This window comes from Colletotrichum fioriniae (genome assembly GCF_027942845.1).
Source record: "Colletotrichum fioriniae strain IMI 355084 chromosome Unknown scaffold_5, whole genome shotgun sequence".
NCBI lineage: Eukaryota > Fungi > Ascomycota > Sordariomycetes > Glomerellales > Glomerellaceae > Colletotrichum > Colletotrichum fioriniae.
Window position 1 is genome coordinate 73,401 of NW_027076841.1, and position 14,464 is coordinate 87,864.

The following is a 14,464-nucleotide window of genomic DNA, read 5'->3' on the forward strand; positions in this document are numbered from 1 at the left end:
ATTCTCCATTCAGCTCTTCCTGCTTTGGCTCGCTCTCACGATTCATCGCGCAATGTATCTGCTGGCTTACCCTCGGGCACCGTTGACTTCCTTGTCCACATATTGGTCTCGATCTTGGGCCGACCCCTATCTCTGGCGGCTGTCGTTTTGTCCGACGCAGATCAGGACTCCCTAGCCTTGCCCGTTGGTCACGCCCACCACCCGTGAAGAACTCCTCTCTCCAGTCGCCTTTACTTGGTATACTGAAAATAACCCCTGCCTCCTCTCCCGTGTATCCATATTCACCTCGTTGCCCTAATCTACTACCCACTACTGTCCACGGCCTGTCTGGCAGTCTACAACCTTGCTCGCCCATCCTTGGCTCTCCTGTTGTACTGCGTACTGTGACCTGAGCGGCTGAGCCAGAGTGACCAAGAAGACTATGCCGACTTGCGAAGTAGGCAGGCCATCGTCACTGCCACACTAGGTATTCCTGGCCGCTTCTGGGCGTTTCATCCTGACTCCCCACGTCAATCTCTTTCTCTGCCTTACCGCCTCTGGACAACTACCCTAATCCAACCATTTGCGATAACAAGGGCATGGCATAAGCTCCTCCTTGCCAGTTGTAACTCGTCGCCTGCTCTCGGCATAGTATCCTTGTCGTCCTGCTCCCTTGTCAAGTTGTCCCAATACAAGGTTGTTCCTCCCGATGTGCGTTGTCCAGACCGTCCCATGCAGGAACTCCGCCTGGCCGTATATATAGAGGCAAGCCAGCCTCGCTGCCCGTTGGCAACTTTGTGCTTTTACCGCCTCTCTCGTTCTCTACCGCACTCACTTTCACTCATTAGGCCAAGTGCCGCTACATTCTTTTCTTGGTGATCACATTCATTTGAATCTCATCGTCCATTCACTTTCATCCCCGGAACGCTCGCAAATAGACGAGATCGAACCCACGGAATACAATACCAATCCATTCATTCAGTATACTATAAGAACAGAGAAAGGAGTCAGCCAGTGACAGCAAATACACGAGACAAAAATGCTTTCCAAATACGCTCGGCTTCTCTTTTCCCTTACACCGTTCGTCGGTGCTCTTGTGCCCCCAGCCCAAGATGGCATGAGAATCATCTGGTCCGAGACTTTCCAAGGAAACGCCGGCGCACCCCCTCGAAGCGACACATGGAACGTCGCCTTAGCCATCGACACGAACAACGAGGTCCAGACTTACACCGAATCGTCCTGGAATGTCCAAATATCAGGCGGTGAAACCATCCAACTCATTCCTAGAAAGTCAGCAAGCGGCGTATGGACGTCTGCGCGTATTGAGACAAAGGCAGCGTGGACACCTCAGCCGGGAGGGAAGATGCGGGTTCAGTCCATGTTCAGGATGGGCGATAACGCAAACAAGCAGGGCATGTGGCCTGCTTTTTGGATGCTGGGCGATGCCGTTCGTAACGGGGTTCAGTGGCCCCTCTGCGGGGAGCTCGACATCTTCGAACAGATCAACGGCCAGGCCACGGCCACGGGTACCGTTCACTGCCAACAAGAATCCGGCGGTATCTGCAACGAGCCCAGCGGCCGTGGTGTGGCCACTTCGATGCCCGACGACGGTTGGCACACTTGGGCACTGGAGTGGGACCGCACGTCGAACAACTGGGTCACCGAGACCATCACATGGTACCGTGACGGTGTTGTCTTCAACCAACTCAAGGGCAGCGATATTGGTGACGAAGGCATCTGGGCGACCCTTTGCCATATGCCTTACTATGTGCTTATGAATGTGGCAGTTGGTATGTTTCTCGCTGTTGTTGCCTCGATGGACCGTTCGTCGTTCATGAAAATGCTAACTATGTTCAGGCGGCACTTTGCCGGGTTCTCCTACCGACGCCACCCAAGATGGCTACGGAAGCATGATGGAGATTGGATACCTCACCGTGTACCAGTCGCCTTGAATGCAGCTCCCTCTGATGGCTGTATTCGTAACGAGCTCGGCCTCGCGGACACCACCCTCACACTTCTCCGTCATGCTACGAACTCTGGCTGTCACACAGTGCCCCAATGTCCGACTTCTTACCCACATGGCTCTTTTTTGGCATATTCCTCTTTTCTCAAGACAGGATAATTCTTGCTCCCTTAGTATATACCCCTTTTTGGAAAGCGATATATAGCGGCTGCCTTTACACTCATACGTTCTGCCCCCCTTCTACGTCTGTTCTCGGGCCTGCGGACCTGCATAGGCGTAGAAGAGGGGAGACTTCTCAGGTTTCACTACCTATATAGTTGTCAATGTTGAAATCCACCACGGGCATTCTTCCCCGTTGTCTTGACCTCCAAACCAAAAGTATCACTCGATTTACTCAATGGCAATCATGGGAGCGGATGTGAGGTCTTTTGTTCATATAACCCACTGTGACGTGCCCAAATAGACCCAAATTCTGTAACATTTGCTACTCGGAGCCGGTTTGTTGTGTAAGCCACAGATATGCGTAGCCAACGCAAGTATTCCGTTCCGAATCAGCGTCTTTGCAGCATCAGGGATATTGCGGAGAAAACGTTCTTGGATCTGAGATCTCAGATTTTTAGACCCTAGATCAGAGTGAAGAGGAACAAGAAGCTCACTGCTAGTGTCTAGATATCCCCGCTGATGACCTGGCGTTCGTTGGTCGATCATCCCGGGGAAGCGGCGGCCCGCCGCATGACCGACCCCAAATTGCAGATCGACAACCACCGGCGCTTTCTAAACTTTTTTTTATTTTATTTTTATCTAAGAAAAAAAAGATACAGACTCCCCCCCGCTCCTCGTCTAACTCCCCGAGATTACCAGTCGCGCGCATCGGTTAAAATGTCCGACTTGTTTGCAGATCGCGGCCACGACTGCGGCCTTTATGCTCGACGCGGGCCCGGTGCGTTGCGGGGATTTCCCGTCCCGAGGACCTACTCAATCAAAGCTCGGGACAGACAAAAGTAATTTACCTGGCCTCTCTGAGCCGTGCGACCACACGTGAAGGCCTCGCGAGCACATATATACCTTTGCGTAACTTTGTTCACAATCAGAAGGCTCTAGTTACTGTGAGCGGTATTATACGCCATAAAATGAAGGAAGGTCTCATGCTCATCAAGGCTTGTCGTCCCTCCTTGGGTAATGCTTCGGAAACGTTCTTCAAAGACGTGATCATGCCCGCCTTGATGAATGTAGCAGTGCCGGTGAGAACTCCACAATTGTCAAATGAAATTTTAATACTTGATGGCATTCAGGATATGAAAAAAGATGGATTGATCCTCGTAAACCAATACCGCACCGCGCCACAGTATAATCTGACAGGACCCAGGGTACAAGACGATAGCAGCACGATGCTGGTGATCGAACGTGTCCCCGACCTTCTAGTAAATACAATGCTTTCAACTCAATCCACAACCGGTACAACTGCCCCCTTTTGGACTCTCCTTGTCACCTCTTTTGCAAATCAACACGGATGGGTCCGCCAAACGAAACCGGGCTCTGCATTCGCACATCGTATGCCACGTACAATCAATGATTACGCCCACTGGTTCGATAGGAAAGGCACCCGACAAAACTTTGCGAACCCTGCCAGTAGAACTCCAGAACCAATGATCAAGAATCCTTGCGAGCGGTCCGTCCACCAGCGACCGACAAGGAGAAAAGTAACGTGAAGTTTGCGTGCGTGTTTTGTGTGCGTGTTACCCCAGGCACATGCACGCTAGAGAATTAAATCGCAGACGAAAATGAGGCTGTACTGAACAGCAAAACGACTCATTGGAGTATACCGTCAATGAGGTAATCCGTCAAGTGTTTGCCTCACACAGCATGGCCCACAGGCGATTGGTAAATCAAAGCATATGAAATAGGAAAGTGACAGGCTCGATGAGGCGGCGAGAGCTTCGCCCGACTGCTTTATCTTGACTGCAATTGCCGAGCAAATCCTCCTGAAAGTTACAGTTGGCAACATGCCAACAAATCGATGTGGGCCCAGTCCGATCTCATGTATTCTAGACTGTTAAAAACCCTTTTTTTTGGTATTCTGAGCGCATCCATAAATCAAATGGAGATAGCCATGCTTCGCAAATGCCATGCCGCTCGACTGCACAACGGCGAGGCACGGAAAAATCAGGCCGGGGAATCGACACAACGCCTAACGCACAACTGAGGCATGACACAGACGAGAGAGAATCGTACACCTAAAAGCCAGGCTCAGAAACCGTCTAGTCTGCGCCAATTTCGTTGGCGCCTTCCATGCCGAATGACCCTGTGTTGAAATCAAAGGCCTGGTTGTCGCCGTCTTCGTGTAGAAATGAGTCGAAGTCGAAGTCGTTAAGAACATTGTCCGAAACCAGCGGGTCGGCGAAAGCCATAGCACCGAAGTCCACCATTGGGTTCGTGTTGTCCATGAACCCTCCGTTCTGGTTGGCATCGTTGTGCGCCGGGGGGGCTACTTGAGGCTGAGGGGCAGGTGCGGGAGCAGCAGCCGGGCCGTTGGGCACGGCTGGCACGGCGGCGTTTTGCCCGTTCTTGGCGAAGTTGGCAGAGGTGACAGGAGTGATGGGAGTAGCAGGCGTTGCCGCCTCGGCGTCTGCACCGTCGGCGGCTGGTGTAGTCCCACTGTTCAAGTTGTTGTTGCCCGACTTCTTTCCCGCCGCAGCCTGCGCGTGTGTTAGTTTTGTCTTGACAATCTGTTTCTTGCCATACACTCACCTTTGCCTTTGTATTCTTGGTATCCTTCTTCTTCGGAGCCGCCTTGTTTGATTGTGACGGAGTCGGGGGTGCCGCTGCGGCTTGCTGAGGCGAGGAAGTGCTCGTCCGGTTGGAGTTGGCGCCAGCTGGTGCAGATGGCGGCGGCATCGACCGTTGCTGCGGTGTACCCTGAACCGATCCCTGAGGACCCTGAGGCACCATCTGTCCATTCGGGCCGCCTTGCTGCCATTGCACCGGCTGACCACCTTGTCCGGCCTGCTGAGGCTGCCCCTGCTGCTGAGGTGGCTGCTGCTGCTGCTGCTGGGCCTGCTGCTGCTGTTGCGCCTGTTGCTGCTGTTGCCGGGCGACCATCATCTGTTGCGGGTTCATCTGGCCGTTGAACTGTTGACCAGGGTGCGAGCTGGGTGGGCGCATACCGCCATTCATCTGAGGATTGCCGGCCATGTTGCCATCCATTTGATTGCCCATGCCCTTGAAGAAGTGTGGCGCCATATTCGGGTCCATCTGGTTGCCCATGAAGTTCATGGGGTTGGGAGAGCCGCGAGATTGAGCGCCCTCAGGCAGCGGTGAAGGAATGCCAGCGTTGTTCATCTGTGGTGTGCCTCTCTTCATCTGCTCTGTTGGGTTTGGTGAGGCTCCGGTTCTGGCGCCTTGGGGAGATGTCTCTGGGAAAGGCTGGCCGTTAGGACCAGGGGGTGCGCCAGGGCCGCCTGGCCCAGCGGGACCGTCTCTAGGCATGGCACCTCCGCCCATATTATCTTGCTCCTGGCGGGCCATCATGAGCCTTTTCTTATTCTGCTGCTCCAGAAGCATTAGCTGCATTTGATAGTCCTGCAGAGCATGGTTACTTCCACCACCGGCTTGGGCACCGCCAGGGCCAGGCCGAATTCCTCCTGGACCCATTTCCCCAGCGTTGTAGTACGCAGCCAGCCCGGCGCCTTCCTGGCCCTGAGCCATCATGGGTGAGCCCTGACCTTGGGGGCCGGGCGCGTTAGGCATGGTTTTGTTAGGCATCTGGCTAGCTTGATGCTGTTGGAGGTTTGCCGCATAGGTGGCAATGGACTTAGCTTGGACAGCAGGTGGTTGGTTTGAGAATGTCGTAAACTGCTGCTGGGTCAGCGATGCCGGGTTGATTCCGTTGGTGATGAGCATCTGCTGGGCTTGAGCTACGTTCGGGGTGGTCCCCACCTGCTGGCCCGGCATGCCCTGCTGAGGTCTTCCGTTCGGCATCATTCCAGGCTGGTTCGGGAAGTTGGGCGCACCGTCCAGGCGTGGTCTCTTGGAAGGGGAGGGAGCGTTTTCACCGCTGCCAGGCGACGAGGGGCGCTGGCGGTTGCCATCCATGTCCGAGGGATCTCGCTGCATCTGGGTTTGCTTCGCATGCTGAAGCATTTGCATGGCCTGAGGACTGGAGCGGGGCTTGGGTTAGCAAACATCCACATGATGAAGGGAAGCACGCATGTGTGAGGCCTCACTTGTTCTGGTTATTCGCCATGGCTGCCCTTGCCAGGTTGCCCTTTTGCATGTTCATGGCCATACCGCCATTTTGCATGTTGCGCATCATCTGGGAGTGATATTGCTGTTGAGCGGCCATGCCGCCGTCTGGGCGCATCTGTCGGAGAAGTTCTTGCTGTTGGTTCTGTCGCATGCGGGATTGCTGCTACTCGGCTCGGTTAGTGATGATCCAAACATCGATGAAGAACCGCCAACGGATAGTGAACGACATACCTGAGTATGGCTGACATATTGGTTGACAGGACCATTGCCACCCTTTGTTCGTTGCGCGTGGAAGATGTCCCAAAAGAGGCAGAACCATTCGTACAGGAAGGATGATTCTGAGGCGGGCATGGGCAACTTGGGGGCGGGAAGGTCATCAGGCAGCTTCGCGTCGATATCGTCTTTAGAGTCCGTGTCCATGGGGTCGTCACCGAGACCATTGCCGATGAGATTACCGTTCTCATCCCTCCGACGATTGGCGCCATCCTTCATGACATTCACTTGGTGGTCTCCGTTAAGGAGAGATCTAGCGCAATCAAACATTTGATGGCGGAGGAAGTACTCGTAGATGTAGGTATTGAGAAGAGTGCGCTGGCTCTCGGTGGGCATGGTCATCTGTCGTGGACCACCGGCGACTTGGGGAGCAACTGCGCCATTATTCATCATGGGGACGGGCGCGCCAACAGGGCCACCGCCCATGGCGTTCATGTTGGCCATGTTGGGATTGACGTTGGCGTTCATGATTGCGAGCCGGGCTGCAGACAAGCGTCTGCCCAGCGAGATGGGGTGAGGTCGATGCGATGGATAAAGGAGAAGTTGATTGAAAGATGGTGGTTGATCGAAAGCGAAGAGAGAGTGTCGATGTCGTCAAAAGTTTGTCGGTCAGCCACCTTGTGGTTGGAGGTGGGAGTGTCGCAGAGCGTGTACGTGGTTACGCGGTGCGCTAAAAAGCCGGCTGGCGGCAAAGTCGTGTCGGATTCAGCGGTCGGGCGCAGGGGCACAAGGAGCCTTCAGTTGGATGGATAAGAGAAGGGCTGGGGAGTGCGGACAGAAGCGCGCAAGAGATGGCGGGATGCGCGACCGATGATGATGGCGGTGGTGAGACGATTTGGTACAGGTGAAAGCAAAAAAAAAAAAAAAAGAGTCGAAAGACGTGGCAGCGACAGAGGCTGTGGCGGATTTGGGTTGGAGGGGAGAGGAAGAGGAGGATTGATGCGAGGGCGAGATGTTGAAGAAGGCGGAAGGGCGACGGGATGGGCCACCAAAGGCAGTTGCAGGTGAGGGAGTGGGACTCTTGAAAGGAAATGGGAAGAGTGGAAAGATGAGAGACAGGAGGGAAGCAGCGCGACTCGGGGGTCGGGGGTAGGAAGACCTGGTGTTTCTGGCTCAGGCTCTGGCTCAGGCTGTAGCTCAGGGTATGGCAGTGTGGCCCTCTTCTGGGTGGCTACCTATTTGATTTGGATTTGGGTTTGGCTTTTTGGGGGAGAAGGGGGGAATCCTCTCTGGGGGGAGCAGCGTCGAAGTGAAGGTGGATGTGGGCGTGGTGGACCAGCGTGGTTCCGGGCGGTGGTGCTGTTGCTGCTAATAATGGGTGAGGTGAGTGAGATGGATGGTCGGTCTGTAAGGTCTGGCTTCGTCGGTGTTACCAGCGGTGGGGAATGGCGGGACGTTATTCCGTAGCGAGGGTCGACTGATCGGTCCCTCAAGCCGTGGTCGCTAGGCCGATCAGGCAAGGTCGGTTTGAAGATGGGCGAGTGTCTCGCGGGGCGCGAGGGCAGTGACCATGAACGAGGACTCTGGAGAGTGACAAACAAGTTATCGAGACCACGTTGGCATTGAAGATGTGTTCGGCATGCGAGGCCATCCAATGTCCAAGGGGGGGAAGTGGATTGGTGATTTGAGGAAGGAAAGGGAAAGGCGGGAGTAGATGGTCGGAGGAAGCGAGAGGACGAGGGAAAAAAAAGAGAGGGGCGCCTTGTGGGTTAGACGGTAAGGCACCTACTCCGTACCTTGAGGTAAGGTAAGGTAAGGTATTAGTCGACAATGCTTGAATGCAGATGCAGAGAGACACAGTCGGGATGGGAAGGCGGACGGGAAGACCAGGAGAGAGTGGAAAGGATGGGGTTGGGGATTTTCCCAATTTTTGGGGCATGCGACGCTTGGGCGGGAGGCGGATTTCCACCAAATTCACCTCAGACTTCAGACTCTAGAGACCTCACGAGCACTGAACGAAGTAGGTACGGGTAATTAGCAGGTAGGCCGCTGTAGCTTGTGAGTGCTACTAAGGAGTAGGTAGATAAGGTAGTCGTGTACCTTAAGCAATGGAAGGTGGGCAGAGCGCGAGGTGAGGCGCGCACCCGCGCCGGGCATGTCGCATATCTCAGAATGAGCTGCGAATATCTGAGACCGCTTGTTGCCTGAGGCAGTCTATCAAACCATCAGAGGCGAGAGAAAAAAATCGACAATCACGGGCTCCGACTTGCGTAGGTACTTGCTTTCCAGCTCTCCGGGTGCCACACACAAACAGTACTGTGTAGGTGTAGGTGACCAGTAACTGAAAGACTTCGAAGGGGCCCCCAAGCTATAGGGCGGCGGTAGGTACCCGTTACCTTAAGGTACGTGCTTGGGCTTGAAGCTCCAAAGGGCTCTGAGCTACCTTAGCTATCTAACCTTGGGTTCCCACCAACCCACGTTAAGGTCTCTGACTTTCCCTGGAGCTAAGGTAAGGTAGTGAGTGATCTTAGGTACCTTATCTCATCGGCATGGGAGCCCGGGGTGCCATGCTGAAAGTCGCGTTGTGGCACGTCGAGCTTATGACCCGGTACCGGGTAGTAGTGCACGAAGTAGCTGCGCGCCGCCTCCACCGACGTACGGAGTACCCAATCTTCACACTTCTGCTAACGTCGCATCTTGAATGGGCCGCACCAAAACGCGCTCCATCAAACGTCTCAGTCAAAATGAGAGCGTGGGAGCCAGGAGCCTATCCGCCGTGGACGCGTCTGCCCTTCGGCTTCTCGTGACGTGAGGTGCAGAACCCTGACAGAGACTACCATTCCATCCACGATCCACCCAAGGTACTATCTCGCCTCTCGCTTCCTTCCACGGGCTTCTTGCTCCAAGACTGACTGGAACTGGAAGCTCCATACACATCTAGAAGCATCGTCTTAGGCTTGTAAGCTTCTTTGACCTGCCCGTCACGTGAGGCACACTGTAACAGGCATCTTGAACACGCCGCGCGACGCAGCTATGATCACGATGACTCTAACGTCGCCTGGGATACAATTATTGCATTTCACGTACGGCCTCATTCCAATCAATGTGTTCACCGGTTTGTGAATAGAGAATCGACGTGGTTCGTTCCCTAGGTACCGGCAAGCCCGTTGCATGACGGCTTCTGCAATACCGATTTGCCGCGTCGAGGCCTAGGCATTCAAAAGTGCTTGTTCCCTCCGTTGGGCAATAAAACCCAAGAGCAATCATCATCCCTCGCAGGTTCTCTGTCACGTATCCGTAATTAACTACCGCTAACAGCTTCAGTCGGGAAATGAAAGGCAAGCCATGGGCCGTAGCACAGACCTCTCGAGCTAGCTTAAGGTTCCGTATAATCATCTCGACTGAAGTAAAGTTGACAAACTTGACAACACTCGACCCATTACATTGCAACAAGGACAAATGAAGATTGGAGGTTCGCAAATTCTTGTCGCATGAAAATCCTGCTAAGATTACATACTTGGTTGCCATGCGTGCACATTTGCTGCTTGTGCCCTCCTTGCGACTTCCCCGGCGGCTTCGCTACTGCGTGCGGCTACTCCGTACTGCATCTGTATTGTCAGAAGAATCCACTTTCCCGTCTCAAGAGCCCCATGTCGGCTCCCGTTGTGCCCCACATTTCCCGAAAATCGGCCGGCAGTCGTGAAGGCAGGTGATGATCGTACCTTTCGCACATGCCGCGAGAAGCCCTCATTTACCCCCTCAAGTCCATTCCTGTCACCAGCCAGGAGGCGCCCCTCTCGGCTGGGGGGTTCAGGACAAATTGGCTGGGTGGTGGATTGGTTCAAGGTCAACAATCAGTTCGCCCACAGCCTCCTCGACGACAGGCTCTAAGTAACCAAGTTCAATTCCCAGCATGAGCACCAAGAGATGTAGCCACACCGGTGGGGGACTTTTTCATTTAAAGTGCTCACTCAGTCAAGTTCAATGCTTACCGTCAGTCTATTGTACCCAAATACAGCGACATCATATCAACAACCGCCTTCAACTTAAGAGTTTCACGTTGGCAGGGGCGGCTTTCTGATGCACAAGTCTCTTTGATATTATGCAAGTCATGGCTGCGGCCGAGGCGCTTTCCCTGCTGCCTCCATCTTGGTACATGTGACATACGCCTGGCCTCGATATTCACCTGCTTCATGATTCCACTGGGTTGCATTTGGCGCATCATCATGGGCTGGGCGATGAAGCTGGCCTCGCCCTCTATCTCCGCCAGGAAACAGAAAATCGAAGCTGCGCACTGTTTCCAGACTTCCATCGACGGATGGCAAGCTTATTTCGATGCGGAACAACCCGTTGAAGCATCAGGTTTGCGTTCTGGTAGTGGTAAAGAATAATGTTGTATGGCAAGATGCAGTCGCATCTAGTCATCTTCGGGAGGAAGCTCGTCATCAATGTACCGCACTAATGATACCCTCATCTCCGTCGTGTCGTGGCCTCGCAGAACGTCACTGATGAAGTGCGCTTCGACCTGCATCTGCACCATCTCAAGAGCTCCCCGCAACACTCCACAGAAGATGTTGGAATACCATAGCTCGTCCTGCGCTCGCTCGTCGTCGGGCAGCTCGACAAAGTCAGCGAGAGGGTTTTCGTCAAACACGAGCGAGAATTGTTTGTTGTCCGTCGTCCAGTTGGTCACCTGTGGTGTGATGTTTAGGAATATCTTGAAGCCGACCTAGTTCGCAGTGGTCAGCATATAGGCCCAATACTTGATGGTAAAGGGAATTGTACTCTTGCAATGACGTCTGCGGTCTCTCGAAAGTTTGCGCATCTCTTCATTGTGTTCGACTTTGCCAAATAATCCTCAATGAGACGAAGGCCGATGTTGTATCCCATCTTGTCCAGCTGCTTGTTGACCTCCACATAGTCGCTGTCGTAATCTTTGCACAGTTGCGCAACAATTGTTCCGTAGGTGAGGGTCACGAGCTCAGCGTTGACCTTGTCTATACGGGTTCTGCAATCAAGCACGTCAGACTAATTCGTTCTTCGGCATTCGGGTGCCACACAACGTACTTCCAGATTCTGGTGAACAATTAGCTTCTGTCTACCCACGCTCGGGTCTGGCTAGAAAACGCACTCCTCTCCCAACCGAGTTGCCTTGCTTGCGGCCATGATTTCCTGTAGACGCCTGACAAAAAGTAAGGGAGGGGGCTATCTCTGGCGTCAGATGGCTGGTAGCGGGCCGTGTCGCGAGAGTGGCTGTCGCCTCGGATCGCGAGCAGGTCACGTCGTTCACGTGGAGTATTTTAGGCCGTTCACGTCGCACAAAAAATCGTAGTCGCAAGTGTTCGATGTTGGTGAGTTTGGCGGTCGTCAGGGCTATTGCCGTCGTCGGTTGTCGTACTAATCGAAGTTGAACGTGAGGCTCAAATGTACCGCGATGTGCCAAGTGTCGTTCGTGGACATCAATGAGGTTGAAGATAAGATAAGCTTGTGGGAGGTGCAATGAAAGTTATGGATACCTACCTCACGCAGAGGTATTTCACGACATGCTAAGCGGGGTTGTATACTTCTAAGCAAAGTATCGATGCACTGAGGTTGGCTCTCCAGGTTCTCTGGATTGAGGTCCCACCTTTGCTCGGGGATCGGCAGAAGCAAGCTCCGTCCACATCCCAACCTCGCATGGGCCAATGATCTCAGCTATCACATTTTCTTTTGGTTAACAACCGCCTGCCCAACTCAATTGACATCCAAACCGACGTCAATCAGCACGATATACGCCATACGACGATCCTGCGTCGAACAGAACACCCGCGAGCCTTGTGATACACGTTAGACAATTGCAGCCATGTCTGCTGAGAAGAGACCGGCGGATGACGAGCTTGGTGCAAGCCAGATGATCGTGAAGCGTCAGAATGTGGGATCTTCAACAGGAGCTTTGGCAAGGCTCAACGCCTCGGGAAAGAGCAGCGCGTTAGTGCAGACGGTATGCGAATACTCCTTATTGCCAATGGGAAACTTGCTGACGGCCTGACCGACAGACACCGCGCACGAGCAACCTGCAGGCACCGGTCATGGAACTATCTGGTCACGCGGGCGAGATCTTTGCTGCGAAATTCGACCCAACGGGCAATTTTATTGCCTCAGGATCTATGGACAGAAGTATTTGTCAGTTTAAATCCCTTCTGTATCACTGGGGCGGTGAAACTAATTCGCGAGCAGTGTTGTGGCGAACGTACGGTGATTGCGAAAACTACGGCCTTCTCAATGGCCATCGAGGCGCAATCTTAGATCTGCAATGGTCGAGAGACTCCAAAATAGTTTTCTCGGCTTCGGCAGACACGCATCTGGCAAGTTGGGACCTCGAGAATGGAACAAGAATACGAAGATACATCGGCCACGAAGAGATTGTCAATACCGTGGACCTGAGCAAACGAGGCGAAGATATGCTAGTCAGTGGAAGTGACGATGGCTCCATCGGGTTGTGGGATCCGAGATCAAAGAACGCTGCAGACTACATTCAGACGGAATTTCCCATCACGGCCATTGCCATGTCGGAGGCTGGAAACGAGGTCTACACGGGAGGCATCGACAATGACATCAAAGTTTGGGACCTGCGCAAAAAATCGGTTGTGTACTCGATGCTGGGACATCAAGATACGATCACTTCACTCAGAGTCTCTCCAGACTCTCAATCCTTGCTTTCATATGCCATGGACTCTACAGTGAGGACATGGGACATTCGGCCATTTGCCCCGACCGATAGAGCCATTAGAACGTTCGACGGCGCTTCCATGGGCCTTGAGAAGAACCTCATCAAGGCTAGCTGGGATTCTGAAGGCAAGAAGGTAGCTGTTGGGTCCGGAGACGGTACTGCAACTATCTGGTCTAGTGAGACTGGAAAGCTCATGTATAAGCTTCCGGGGCACAAGGGAACCGTCAATTGCGTCGAGTTCGCGCCCGGAACGGAGCCCATCGGTGAGCATCCTCTCCTTACACGATGCAAGTGACGTTGGGCTAACAAATTGTGATAGTTCTTTCCGCATCGTCTGATCGGAATATGCTGCTGGGGGAGCTGCGGTGAAGGAATCCACCCCCAGTGGACTTCCTCCATACTAGCCACCTCGTCGACGCGTAGCCCGCGTCTTCTGATGTTGCACTAAGTCGATAATTGTCTGCATGCTTTCGGTGCGAACTATGCGGTACGTAGGCGGCGCAGAGACGCTCTACAGATATGTATTGCATATACCATTGCATCACCAACAAGCTAGGTACCTTTGGTCCTAGCGGCTGATACCGAGTCTTGATAAGTGCCATCTGCAAAGGCACATCATGCCGGCATGGCAGCAACGGGGGCATACACGGGATACGAGCATGAGTGCTCGGTGTTGATGATGGCAGGCGCCTTATAAACACTTGAATAGATCAGACAAGACAAAGGCGGGCAGACATATTCGGGAACTGCCGCTTGGAACTGCAAGAAATTGCCGATACCGGCGATTGGTAGCTGCATAGGGCTTACGCAGGAAGCCTGAGCGAGGCGTGTTTATTAGCGAGTGACACGGCCTAGAAATGCTCACCCGATGTGCCTTCGTTTTGTCTCATAAGGGTGGCCTTGAGACAAGATCGCATGGTTCGATTCACAAGAAACACCAGATTAGCACCGTAGCTTCAACAAGGAGTAATTCGGCTTGCACGGGCATGGTTTCCAGTTGATTGAGTCTGGTGATTAGATAATGTCACGGGTATGTCCAGTTCGCTGTCCTGGCCACTGCCAGATGTCCCAGCAAGGGTTATGGGCCCGTGTTTCCTCGTTCAATCATGTGGTGCGCAGCCGTGGTGCGAAAGTTTATGGGATGTTGAACTCTATCGGCTTCTACACAGTAGAGGAATTAGAAACACAGCTCAGAAGTCGGAACATTGCGCAATCTGACGCCCCGAGGGCGAATCATGGAGTAGAAATCCGAAAGGGCACAACTGAGTGTTGAATGCAGTGACTTTGGACGGTGACGCGGACGGGCTTCGGCTCCGAATGTTTAAGTGACCCGGTTTGTGTGTCTTGATTGATTT

At 53.5% G+C, this 14,464-nt stretch overlaps 4 protein-coding genes across 4 annotated transcripts; 2 read left to right on the forward strand and 2 right to left on the reverse strand.

The window, feature by feature from the left end:
* Positions 1-1,018: 1,018 nt before the first annotated feature.
* On the forward strand, positions 1,019-1,931 carry N0V96_004778 (uncharacterized protein; the record flags this gene model as incomplete). Its single annotated transcript, XM_053199337.2, has 2 exons — positions 1,019-1,769; positions 1,837-1,931. 2 exons carry the CDS (start codon positions 1,019-1,021, stop codon positions 1,929-1,931), a joined length of 846 nt encoding a protein of 281 aa, XP_053043216.2.
* A 2,269-nt stretch (positions 1,932-4,200) lies between these two features.
* N0V96_004779 (uncharacterized protein) lies at positions 4,201-6,928 on the reverse strand (the record flags this gene model as incomplete). Its single annotated transcript, XM_065757215.1, has 4 exons — positions 4,201-4,638; positions 4,691-6,098; positions 6,166-6,350; positions 6,419-6,928. 4 exons carry the CDS (start codon positions 6,926-6,928, stop codon positions 4,201-4,203), a joined length of 2,541 nt encoding a protein of 846 aa, XP_065613984.1.
* Positions 6,929-10,817: 3,889 nt separating this feature from the next.
* Positions 10,818-11,566, reverse strand: N0V96_004780 (uncharacterized protein; the record flags this gene model as incomplete). The annotated part of the gene is made up of 3 exons (XM_053199335.1): positions 10,818-11,129; positions 11,186-11,408; positions 11,532-11,566. 3 exons carry the CDS (start codon positions 11,564-11,566, stop codon positions 10,818-10,820), a joined length of 570 nt encoding a protein of 189 aa, XP_053043214.1.
* Positions 11,567-12,242: 676 nt separating this feature from the next.
* On the forward strand, positions 12,243-13,478 carry N0V96_004781 (uncharacterized protein; the record flags this gene model as incomplete). The annotated part of the gene is made up of 4 exons (XM_065757216.1): positions 12,243-12,380; positions 12,436-12,562; positions 12,617-13,372; positions 13,429-13,478. 4 exons carry the CDS (start codon positions 12,243-12,245, stop codon positions 13,476-13,478), a joined length of 1,071 nt encoding a protein of 356 aa, XP_065613985.1.
* Between the last annotated feature and the right edge of the window lie 986 nt (positions 13,479-14,464).